The sequence below is a fragment of the Bos mutus genome, chromosome 1, assembly GCF_027580195.1.
Source record: "Bos mutus isolate GX-2022 chromosome 1, NWIPB_WYAK_1.1, whole genome shotgun sequence".
Classification (NCBI taxonomy): Eukaryota; Metazoa; Chordata; class Mammalia; order Artiodactyla; family Bovidae; genus Bos; species Bos mutus.
The window spans coordinates 129,002,999-129,015,953 of NC_091617.1; the positions used below are offsets into that span (position 1 = coordinate 129,002,999).

General features: G+C 52.5%; 1 protein-coding gene across 1 annotated transcript; it reads left to right on the plus strand.

Moving 5' to 3' along the window:
- The first annotated feature begins 9,469 nt into the window (after positions 1 to 9,469).
- FOXL2 (forkhead box L2) lies at positions 9,470 to 12,747 on the plus strand. Its single transcript, XM_070375554.1, is given in 2 exon segments — positions 9,470 to 10,988; positions 10,991 to 12,747. Coding segments are annotated over 2 exon segments (1,134 nt in total). The 5' UTR covers positions 9,470 to 10,283; the 3' UTR covers positions 11,420 to 12,747.
- The last annotated feature ends 208 nt before the right edge of the window (positions 12,748 to 12,955 follow it).

Consider the following 12,955-nt stretch of genomic DNA (forward strand, 5'->3'; position numbering starts at 1 on the left):
GTAATAACTAGCAAAGTTGAAGACACTTGAATCCTTTGATCCAGCAGTCTCACTTCTTGGTAAACTGTAGCACATGAGCACTGGCAGACATATACATGGACATCCATAGCAGGCTAGTTGGTAACCTTAAAGAACAGGAAATAACCCAATGTCCCCCAACAAGAACATTGATAAATAAACTGTGCTGTGTCCGTACAATGGAATGGTACAACCCAGTGAAAATGAATGGAGTTTGTCTTGTTTCAATCGGGAACTTTTCTCAAACATAAAGTTGAATGAAAAAGCAAACAGGCATCTTTCTGCAATAGCAGGATACCATTTAAATAAAGTTAGGAAACACAGCAATACTAAGTATCACTTAGAAATGCATACATGTCAAACAAGTATTAAAATAGCTGTGGGAATATTTAGCACCAAATTTATTGTAATCACTTCAGGAGAGAGGGACAGAGAAGGATCAGAGAGGATTCAGGGGAGTCTTTGACTATATCATCAAGATTTCTTGAAAAAGGTTGTGGAGAAGCAGGAATCCCATTTGGGAGTGCACACTGCTTCATTCTATAAGGAGGGTAATTTGGCAACATCTATCAAGGTTACAAATGCACATATTCTTAGATACAACTCTGCATATTTAGAAATTTTTGTACAGATACATGCACACACCTACAAATTAGATATATATAAGATTGCACATTAAAGTATTTTTTTCCTTTAATGAACCATCATAGGCTTTTGGTATTTTGTTTTTAATTTTTATGGGAATATAGTTGCTTTACAATGTTGTGTTAGTATCTATTGTACAGCCAACTGAGTCAATCATACTTTTATATATGCGTTTGTATGTGTGTGTGCATGCTCAGTTCTGTCCGGCTCTCTGTGATCCCATGGACTGTAGCCCACCAGGCTAATCTCTCCGTGGGATTTCCCAAGCAAGAATACTGGAGTGGGGTGCCATTTTCTACTGTAGGGGATCTTCCCGACTGAGCAATCAGACCATGTCTCCTGCATTGGCAGGCAAATTCTTTACCTGCTGAGCCATAGAGGAAGCCCATATTTACATATATCTCCTCTTTTTTTGGATTTCCTTCCCATTTACATCACCACAGAGCACTAAGTAGAGTTCCCTGAGCTATACAGTATGTTCTTATTAGTTACCTACTTTATGCTGTGCTGTGCTTAGTCACACAGCCATGTCCAGCTCTTTGTGACCCCATGCAGGCTGCCAGGTTCCTCTGTCCATGGGGATTCTCCAGGCAAGAATACTGGAGTGGGTTGCCATGCCCTCCTCTAGGGGATCGTTCCAACCCAGGGATCAAACCCAGGTCTCCCACATGGCAGGCAGATTCTTTACCAGCTGAGCTACCAGGGAAGCCCTACCTATTTTATACACAGTATCAGTAGTGTATATATATATTCAATCCCAATCTCCCAATTCATCCCATCTCCCTTTTCCCCCTTGGTATCTATATGTTTGTTCTCTACATCTATGTCTCTATTTCTGCTTTGTAAATAAGATCGTCTATACCAATTTTTTCAGACTTTAACAGTATGGTTTACAAAAGCAAAGTATTTGAAACAAGCTAATATTCAGTTCAGTTCAGTTCAGTCGCTCAGTCATGTCCGACTCTTTGCAACCCAATGAATCACAGCACGCCAGGCCTCCCTGTCCATCACCAACTCCCGGAGTTCACTCAGACTCACGTCCATCGAGTCGGTGATGCCATCCAGCCATCTCATCCTCTGTCGTCCCCTTCTCCTCCTGCTCCCAATCCCTCCCAGCATCAGAGTCTTTTCCAATGAGTCAACTCTTCACATCAGGTGGCCAAAGTATTGGAGTTTCAGCTTTAGCATCATTCCTTCCAAAGAACACCCAGGACTGATCTCCTTCAGAATGGACTGGTTGGATCTCCTTGCAGTCCAAGGGACTCTCAAGAGTCTTCTCCAACACCACAGTTCAAAAGCATCAATTCTTCGGCGCTCAGCCTTCTTCACAGTCCAACTCTCACATCCATACATGACCACTGGAAAAACCTTAGCCTTGACTAGACGGACCTTTGTTGGCAAAGTAATGTCTCTGCTTTTGAATATGCTATCTAGGTTGGTCATAACTTTCCTTCCAAGGAGTAAGCGTCTTTTAATTTCATGGCTGCAGTCACCATCTGCAGTGATTTTGGAACCCAAAAAAATAAAGTCTGACACTGTTTCCACTGTTTCCCCATCTATTTCCCATGAAGTGATGGGACCAGATGCCATGATCTTCATTTTCTGAATGTTGAGCTTTAAGCCAACTTTTTCACTCTCCACTTTCACTTTCATCAAGAGGCTTTTTTTAGTTCCTCTTCACTTTCTGCCATAAGGGTGGTGTCATCTGCATATCTGAGGTTATTGACATTTCTACCAGCATTCTTGATTCCAGCTTGTGTTTCTTCCAGTCCAGCGTTTCTCAGGATGTACTCTGCATATAAGTTAAATAAGCAGGGTGACAATCTACAGCCTTGACGTACTCCTTTTCCTATTTGGAACCAGTCTGTTGTTCCATGTCCAGTTCTAACTGTTGCTTCCTGACCTGTATACAGATTTCTCAAGAGGCAGGTCAGGTGGTCTGGTATTCCCATCTCTTTCAGAATTTTCCACAGTTTATTGTGATCCACACAGTCAAAGTCTTTGGCATAGTCAACAAAGCAGAAATAGATGTTTTTCTGGAACTCTCTTTTCCATGATCCAGCAGATGTTGGCAATTTGATCTCTGGTTCCTCTGCCTTTTCTAAAACCAGCTTGAACATCAGGAAGTTCACAGTTCGTGTAGTGCTGAAGCCTGGCTTGGAGAATTTTGAGCATTACTAGGGAATGCATTGATATGGAAAGATTTCTAAAGTGCAGAACACTGTGCACTCAATGCTTCCATGTGCAAAACAGTGAGGGAGGACCAGAGAATGTATGTAGTATGTTGCATATGTCCCAGAAGGCTACACCCTAAACTAGGGTCACTTGCTGCCTGTGAGATGGGTGACAGGGACAGAATTGAGAGACTTTTCATTGTAAGCCTTCTATTTTTTTTTTAATTTTGGTATATGTAAAGATATTGCCTGTTCAAAGAATGATAAAAATGTGAAAAGTCTGAACCTAAGCAAGGTTTCATAATCTCTGAGGCTGATGTCAATAAGAATTAGGACAGAGGGGAATTCCCTAGTGGTCCAGTAGCTAAGACTCCTCGCTCCCGATGCAGGACCCCAGTTCGATCCCTGGTCAGGGAACTAGATCCCACATATCGCAGTACAGCCAAATAAATAAATAAATAACAATTAAAAAAAAGAATTAGTACAGAGGTCTGTGTTAACCACTCCACTACAGCACCTCCCAGCCTGCAGTGGGTGTGCATAGGCGACAATACCATGCACCAGGACCTTCCTTCCATCTACACTACTTTTGGGGCCTACATTGTGTACTTCTAGATCTTTGTTCCCATCACCCTTTTGAGGGGGGCCTTTCTTGTTCAGACATGCTACCAGTTCCCATTCCTTAGAAGTACTGCTTCCTAGCGAAAGGTTAAGGCCAAGAGGTACCTGGATAGAGCACACAAGAATCCTGGACTGTTCCCACCCAAAGCCCCAAAATCCTGACCACGGTTTCCCCCAACAAAAGCCTCTTGTACCACCACCACAGCAGCCTGCCAGCAATTACCCCCAATTACAAACCCAGAGCCCAGCAAGGCCTCAATTAGTCTAAAAAGGGGCCTGAGGAGGGGCCAGCCACACAGTGTAGTGCCCACGTATCACCTCCACCCACAGGGCAGCACATTCCTCTCTGTGAAGCCCAAGGCCTTGGTTACTTGGTAAGCAAGTCCTCAGGATATAATCCTGAGAAGGCATTTGGCTCTTCTCCGAGTGACCATTCCCTGCAGGGCTCAGTCAAGCACTCTGTCCTAAAGTGCAGCCCCTCCCTGCACAGACTGCTCACATCCTTCCCACTCCCCACTATCCCAGGCAGCGTGTGACATTTCCGGGTTATCATCCTCATCAACCCCAGATGAACATCCCTGGATGAATCTGCAGACAGAGGGATGCCCAGGGCTGATGCCTCTAAATCACCATGGTTAGGGATTTGGCTCAATGTGTTGGGAGGAGGACCAAATGCCCACCTCTTCCCAGGAAAGGATGGCCTCTGAATTCTTCTCGGAAGCATCCAGAAACAAACTTGTCCCTGGTCTAATTTTTTCCTGCCAGTTCCCTGAGAGGAACACCATCAGGTTGCAGAGCCCTGGGCTTGGCAAACTTTGAGGTTTTCATGAATTAGCCCCCATGCCTGTCTTCTTCACAGTGGCTGTGCATGGCTGTGAGAATGTGTGCATATGTGTGTAAACGTAGATCTCAAGCTTAAGTGTGACTTTGTATTTAGGGAGGACCAGAGGTTACAGGAAATAGGTCTCATAAATAATAGCTAGATTTGGTCAGATGGAAGGAAGGACTGTCTGACCTGGCAGGGACAGAGCTCCCACGTCAAACTGCCACTTAGTGACTGGGGGCCTCCAGCAACTTACTTAACTTCTCTGAGCCTCAGTTTCTTCATCTATCAAATGCGAATAGTACCAACATTTCAGTTTGTCACAAAAATGAAATGAGAGAGAGAGACGGTTTGGGAAAGATCCCTGGTGTTCTCCTACTTGCTGCAAGTAATAAATCCTTCCTTCTCTGGGGGAAAAAAAAATTAAATGAGAAAATGCATGTCAAGTCCCTGGTTCAAAATAAGTGTTTAATAAAAGACAGCTACTTTAACTCTTTATTATGAGGACAACAATAGCTGGAGGTACAAAGAGGTCTTCAGAGAATGCTTTCTAGAAGGAAATGTTTTCTAGAAGGCCCTGTTACAGCATGTCTCTCTGTCTGTGTAACACTGTAATTTGTTCTTCCACTTTGGAAAACTGGCAATTTCTACTAAAACTAAACAGATGCCCACTGTCCTACATAGCCATTCGAGTGACTATGAAATGTCCTTCACAAAAAGACATGTAAAAAAACATTGACAGCCGCTTTATTTATGACATCCCAAGACTGGAAACAACACCATCGATAGGTGAATGGATAAGCAAATTATGGAATATTACACAGCAATAAAGAGAATGAATGTCTGATACATGCAACAAGATGGGTGAATCACAAAAATATTTTATGCAAAAGAAACCAGACCCAAAGAGTACATATTATATACCCCACTTATGAAGCGGAAAGTTAATTTATGATGGTAGAAATCAGAATACATGTTACCTTTGGGAGTACGTATTGATGAGGCTGGAATTTCTAAGAAAGGGACTACACGTGAAGAAGAGTGGCTCAGATCTTGAGCTGGCCCTGTGTGGTCCAGCCACTCTTCTTCACCTGTAGTCCCTTTCTTAGAAATTCCAGTTATTCCCTCATAACTAGGGAAATGGCATTTCTCAATTCTCTGTGGAGCACAGCCATGTTCCAATTCCACTCTAATGCATTAAACCCATGCTGGTGGGAAACACTGAGTGAGAAGTAGAGGACAGAGTTTCTGTCCATCGAGGTTTACAGTTTGGACATGGACAAAAGCAACTTTGGGTTTCCCTGGTAAGCTCAGTCAGTAAAGAATCTGCCTGCAATGCAGGAGATGAGGATCAATGCCTGGGGTCAGGAAGATGCCCTGGAGAAGGAAATGGCAACCCACTCCAGTATTCCTGCCTGGAGAATTCCATGAACAGAGGAGCCTGGTGGGCTACAGTCCATGGGGTCTCAAGAGTTGAACATAACTTAGTGACTAAACCACCACCACCACCAAAAGCAACTTTAAACAACACATCAGCTCCCTCCTCCCTAGACTTCTCTCTCTGGGGAGCATTCCAGAGGTTTTTGGAAGAGAAAGGTCCTGACATGGCCCAGGAACCAGACCCCCTCTGCCTTTTCAACCCTGAACTAGGCTCAACCAGGGAAAAGGTCTACAATTGCTCTGCAGTCTGCCTGGTACAGGGGAGGCTATACACTCCTTGGGGCAAAGAGGGGCTGGTGGACTTGAGGCTCAACATCAGTAAGGTAAGGAGGGACCCAGAACTCTGGCCTGCTGCCACCCAGCTCAGCTATCCACAGGGTAGGGTAGGGCGGGCAGGGGGGTGGAGGTGGGGAGATTCAGCAAGACACTTACCAACTGGGAACAACTCTCAGCTCTGTTTGTAAGTTCTTCCCCAGAATGGGTAATGGCTTCTTCTCTCTCCCTTTCTCTCTCTCTCTCTCCCCCTCCCTCCTTACTCTTTCTCGCTCACTCTCCCAAGCACTTATTTGGATAAGTGACTCTGCTAATCCTAACCAGGCAGAATAATACCAGCTGGCCTGGAGCCTGGTGCTGGGTGAATGTATGCACAAGAGAGAACCACGCAACCTTCTCTGCAGCCTGTCGCAGTAAGTTCAGCTACAGAACAGAGATGAAGCCTATGTGAGGAGTCTGCATGTATTAAAGTGTGTCAGGGGTCTGTTCTGTACCTGAGCTTCTCTAAAGAACTCTAAACAGTGATCTCACCATGGGAACATCCAGGTGGCAACCCAGTCACGTTAAACATAGGCCAAGGACATCAGAGAATCAGCAGGCTTCTGGGAATGTCAGACTTGCAGACACGGAGCCAAGAGATCAGCCACGGGATAGCTGGGTGTGGGAGTGTGTGAAGAGGCTTAGAGTGCCTGCCTCAGATTAGCAGGTTTTCCACCAAAATGTGCAAGATCCGAACTAGTATATGTGACAGGTGAGTGTGAGAGAGTAGTGGGGAAAGGGGGAACTGAGCGGGCGCAGGGAGGATACAGAAGCTGACAAAGAGATGGATAGGGGCATGTGAGCTGGGTTGAGGGCCCTGGAGTCCGGGGCGGGAGGGACCTGGGTAGCTCTAACAGCTGCTGAGGCGTAGAGTCGCGTGGGGATGTGTTAACCAATACGGATATTCAGGCTTCTCTTTTCCCGCCGGCGAGGCACAGCAGAGCTCCCTCTTGCCCCGCAGTAGTAGGGAGCGGAAGGTGTTGGAGAACCCCGCTGGTTGTGGCGCGGGACCCGCTGAGCCGCGCGGGGTTAGCTCTGCCGCCTCGGGCCGCCGCGCCGCTCGCGCGACTGTGGCAGGATTCCCTGCCGTGGGGAGAGGAGCGCCTCGCCCCTTGAAAGCCGAGGGCGCCGCTCGCGCCGGCTGTCTGGGCCTCCACCGCGCGGCACGGGCGCTGGGCCCGCAGCCGTGTTCGGTCAGCGGTCTCTTCACCGCTCCGACAGCACTGCTCGGGCGGGAAGACCGGAGGCGCAGCGGCGGGCCCCTGGGAAAACGGGACAGGAGAGGTTGGGAGCTCCGCCCAGCCCCTGGACGTGGGCACCGCCCCAGGGTCACCGAGCCGTAGCCCTGAGTCGCTGCGACGCCCTGGGGCCCCACACAAGCCTCGGCGCGGTCCGCCCTGCCGGCGGGATCCCGACCTCGCTCGGAAGCGGGGCCCTCCCCAGCCTGGCCAAGAGGGTCAGAAGGGAACCGAGGCGCGCCCCACGGCTTCCTGGAGAGATCAATACCTGCAGGCAGGACTCCTCTTCCTGCCACTCAGAAAATCCTTTAGAGGAACCCCTTCCTTTAACCCCAGCCCCTACACACACACACACACACACTCTCTCTCTCTCTCTCTCTCTCTCTCTCCTCAAAGGCTGAAAGGGAGCTGAGTTTGGAATTCGGGGAAGTGATGACACACACAACAATGCTGTCACACCTGGCTGCTGCAGGCCAGCAGCGGAAATGCCTGCAAGGGGGAGAGAGACAGAGAAAGAGGACACCAGCCTGGGTGGTCAGAAAGAAATAGAGGACAGAGCACCCACCCCCAGGTAGGGACAGACCCAGCTGTTTTTGCCTCTGTCAAAGCCCTGGGGGAGGATGGGCAGTGGGGTCCATCTGTAGCAGCTCTAAGCCCAACTCACACCATTCCTACCCAGAGCCTGGCCACAAATGGGAGTAAGGAAGGAAAAAACAGCTTCACTCCAGCTCAGGAAACAACAACAAAAGTTCTGAAGAAGAGCCACTTGCCTCCCGTGTATGCTGGAAGCAGTGAAAAAAACAAGACACCTTGGGATCTTTTCAGTATTTAGTGAGGTGAGTTTAGGAGAGCCCTGCTTCCTCTTACTGTGGTGCTCAGGCCACACTGCCCTGCTGACCTCTCTGGAGTCGTCTTCAAGGTGCTGAATTCCAGAGAGCCCGATCACCCTGTCCTCTGTTCTTTTAATTGCAGAATGAAGATCAGGATCCTAAGTGGGAAGAAGCAGCTCCTGAGGGTGGCCTGTGGATGCTGGGGAAAAGGCCCAGAGGCCACCAGTGGCTCTTCCCCAGAGACTGGGCAGCTTGGGAGGAAGAGGTAGCAACAGGCATTGGGCCAGTCAATCCAGACATGCCAACTAGTACACACGAAATTGCATGCCATCCATTCAGTTCACCTTCCTGCACAAAGGACCCTGGCTCCGACAGTGACAGGAGTTTGGGGCATGAGGACTCAAAACACCGGCCATCTATCTCACACTTTATGTGACTGCAGACTTTTTGTTAAGGCCGAGTTAACCATTAAAAGGCACACTTGAGTATTTTTCCAGCACTGATTTCCCCCAAGACGACCTCCATGCATGCAACTGGGTCCCAATCAGTTTCTGCTGAACGTAGGTGAGAACTCACCCCTCAGCACTGGAGAAAGATCAGAACAAAGGTCTTGTCCGGAGAGAGATTTAAACAAATGCCTCCCTCACCGCCTGTTGTTTTTCTTCCTAGGCTGTGACAGAATATGTACACTGGCAGGCAGGCGGGCAGGATGAATTGAGAAAGAAAAGAAAAGGAGGAGAAGAGAGAAGGAGTGAAGAAATAAAGGAGGGGAGGAGAAAAGAGAAGATGAAAAAGAAGATGCAATATTCATGCGTCACATTTACCCTGATACATGACATACAAATGTCATTATGCATCTATAAAGTATAAACGTGTTTTACCCCATAAATATAAATCTCACATCTTGTATCTGTGCATACCTGTGTTTCTGCACACGCACATCCGAACAGCTATCTCACGTGTCACAAGGACAGACCCTGCCCATGATTTCTATTTGTAATACGAAGCACAGACGTAAACTATCCCCCAAAGCCCCACGACAACGTTCGCGCCTGTGTCGGAGCAGAAGCAGAGTGGGGTCTACTTGGTGTTTTAAAGCGTACGTCCAACCCGCAGGATTAAGACGCGGATACTGAGTAGGTATCATAGGTCCAGGAGCAGCGCGAGGAAGAGCGGGAGCTTCAGGCGGAGCCCCTGGGCGCCTCCTCCCAGCGATCCTCTTCTCCGGCTCCGTCCCGGCCCAGACAGGCCAGGCCAAGGTTTCTTCGTTCAGTGACACGCGTTTCTGGGCTGATTTTCCCAAAGCCACCGCTCAGCCCTCTCCACTCCACCCCTGTCCGGCCCCCTCGCCGTCCCGCCCCTCCCCCGGGCCCGAGCTAGTTTAGCCCCGAGCCAGCAGCTAAGGGCAGAGCCCAGGAGCCGTTTTCTTTCACCTGGACGCTGCGAGGAGGCTTGGCGCGCCTCTCCGCGCTAGGGCCCAAGTTCCTTGCGCGCGCGGGCCGAGGGCGGACGGACCTCGCCGGGGCCCTCGGCATCTCCCGGCCCAGTCCGCAGAGCGAGCGCCGGCAGATTCAAGGGCTTGTGAAAGCGTGAGCGCGGCTGTCCGCCGGGCTCCCTAAGCTCGCTGGGAGGGCAAACCGGTCCGGGCTGTGCGGGGCGTTTACAAAAAAGTGACTTGGAGATGAACTCTCCCGTGCGCGACTGGCCGCCCCGCTATAGGGGCGAAGGCGCCTGACGCAAGCGGAACTCCGCGGAGCCCATACGAATCAGAACAGAGCGAGGCTCCTGGCGCTCTGGAAACTCCAGGAGGCAGCTCCGCCAGAGACGCGGGTCGTGTCTCGGGAAACCGGAGGGTGGGGGGAGGGGAAGAGCGCAGAAAAGAAAACCCACCGAGGCGGGGACTGGCCTGGGCGGGGAGGGGCGGCGGAGCCGGAGCCCCTCTCTGTTGGGCGGACTCCCCATGGCCAGAGGCTAAGCTCCACTCCCGCCGGCCGCTCCCTTGGGGAAGGGAAAGACGAGGAGAGAGGAGCGAGAGGCCGCCAGCAAGAACGCGGGCGGCATCCGCGAGTCTGCAGAAGTTTGAGACTCGGCCGTGAACGGACTTGTGCGCCCGGATTCTTTGCCGCGCCAGCGCCAGCGGAAAAGAGCAGGGTCTGCCCGGCCGCGGCGCGCCGGCTTTGTCATGATGGCCAGCTACCCCGAGCCCGAGAACGCCTCGGGGGCCCTGCTGGCCCCGGAGACCGGCCGCGCAGCCAAGGAGCCCGAGGCGCCGCCGCCGCCCAGCCCGAGCAAGGGCGGCGGCGGCGGTACGGGGACAGCCCCGGAGAAGCCGGACCCGGCGCAGAAGCCCCCATACTCTTATGTAGCGCTCATCGCCATGGCGATCCGCGAGAGCGCAGAGAAGAGGCTCACGCTGTCCGGCATCTACCAGTACATTATAGCCAAGTTCCCGTTCTACGAGAAGAACAAGAAGGGCTGGCAGAATAGCATCCGCCACAACCTCAGCCTCAACGAGTGCTTCATCAAGGTGCCGCGCGAGGGCGGCGGCGAGCGCAAGGGCAACTACTGGACGCTGGACCCGGCCTGCGAGGACATGTTCGAGAAGGGCAACTACCGGCGCCGCCGCCGCATGAAGCGGCCCTTCCGGCCGCCGCCCGCGCACTTCCAGCCCGGCAAAGGGCTCTTTGGGGCCGGAGGCGCTGCGGGTGGCTGCGGCGTGGCGGGAGCAGGGGCAGACGGCTACGGCTACCTGGCGCCCCCCAAGTACCTGCAGTCCGGCTTCCTCAACAACTCGTGGCCGCTACCGCAGCCGCCTTCGCCCATGCCCTACGCCTCCTGCCAGATGGCGGCGGCCGCCGCGGCGGCGGCTGCAGCGGCCGCGGCGGCCGCGGGCCCGGGCAGCCCGGCGCGGCCGCGGTGGTCAAGGGGCTGGCGGGCCCGGCCGCCTCGTACGGGCCGTACTCGCGCGTGCAAAGCATGGCGCTGCCTCCCGGCGTAGTGAACTCGTACAACGGTCTGGGAGGCCCTCCCGCCGCGCCTCCGCCGCCGCCGCACCCCCACTCACACCCGCACGCACACCATCTGCACGCGGCCGCCGCACCCCCGCCGGCCCCGCCGCACCACGGGGCCGCCGCGCCACCCCCGGGCCAGCTCAGCCCAGCCAGTCCGGCCACTGCCGCGCCCCCGGCGCCCGCGCCCACCAACGCACCCGGCCTGCAGTTCGCCTGCGCCCGGCAGCCCGAGCTCGCCATGATGCATTGCTCTTACTGGGACCACGACAGCAAGACCGGCGCGCTGCACTCGCGCCTCGATCTCTGAGAGTCCAGCGCACGAAGGCTGCGAGGATGCAGGGACGCGCGACGCCCGCCTTGGCCGCAGCAGCCGGCCAGACCGCGCGCCGGCTGGGGCCCCCTGAGCCAGCGCCCACCGCCCCTCTGCGCCTCCTCGCTCTCCTGGGCTCCTCTTGCTCCTCTTTGTCTCCGCTTCTCCCTCTGTGTTCGCCTCCCTGCCCTCTTTGCCCTTTCGCTCCTCTGGCCTGCAGGCCGCCTCTCCACGCGTTTTCCGCAGGCCTAGCCTTCTCCGGGTACCCCAGCGTCGGGGCTGGACACCCGTCGCCAAAATTCAAGGCGGAGAGGAAGTGCCCGGGGCCGAGGTGCAACCGGGCCTCGGCAACGCAGGCCTCCTGGCCTTTTTTCACAGGTCGGTGCACTCGCACTCGGCTCTCCGCCGGGCTGCCGCGCCATCCTTGGCTAGAAGCGCCGGCATAGGCCAGCAACAAGACCCGCGCCGCCCGAGAAAGGGACAAACGGGTGTTTGCTCCGCGTACGCTTTTGGAGCTATTCAGAAGCCCCTTCCTGGGGCCCACTGGGCAGGGCGGGGGTTGGGCTGGATCAGGGAGCCGGGTCTGCCTCGCTTGGCGGCCTGTGCCCGGGTTTACACAGCATCCCGGTTCGGAGAGAGACTGCGTTTCCTCCGCTCTCCATCCCGGCGTTTGGGGCCCCTTCAGGCTCGGGCGGCTGGCTCATGTTTTGCTAAAAAGATCACGAGGGCTATTTTGGATAATATCAAAAAGTATTTTTTAAAGGAAAAAAATTCACCGGAAAACCGGCGAAGTATTGTGGCCTTGGAGTTTGCTAAAGCAAAACATGAAAATCTTTTGCAGGAGATTTGAAGAATTCCTGTCGGGCCTTCAAAAAGCTATGTCCAGAGAGGTAGGAGTATATGCCCAGTATCGGATGGTTTCCTTTACAAATTAGAGTATTTCACCCCTCAACCTATCTTTTCTAAAAAAGTCGAAAACAAATTTCCCCCTATCTTCCGATGCCAGCCCTGAGCGCGGGGAGATCACTGTCCGCCTGGCGGAAGCTGCAGGGTCGACTCATCGCCTCCCTGATTTTTGTTTTTCAAACGTCTTGCTTCTCCCACTTTGGGCAAGAGAAATGTGAAACCCGGCAGCAGTCGGACCAGGCGGGCTTGTGGCTCCGAGCCTGCCGGCCCACAGCTCTAGACCTGGTTGTTTTGTAGTGTGTCGTTCGGAGGACCAAATTTTCCTAGAAAGAACTAGAGCACTTTTGTTGTTTTGTTGTTTGTTTGTTGTTGTTTTGTCTTGTCAATTCTCGAATAAATTTTGTGTTTCTTTCTTTTAACACGGACTTACATTATTTACATGGCGCCTAAGTTTGTTCCGAAGCTCCGTTAAAACAGGGAGATTTTCAGCAAAAATGTATCCTTTCTCAGATAAACGAGGGTTGAGGACGGCCAGAGTGGGGGGCCTTTGTGGTTGTGCTGCTGCTTTGTTTTCCCGGAATAGTTTGTTTCGTGTGTCATCGCTGGCTTGTTGCGGCTGTTTCACGT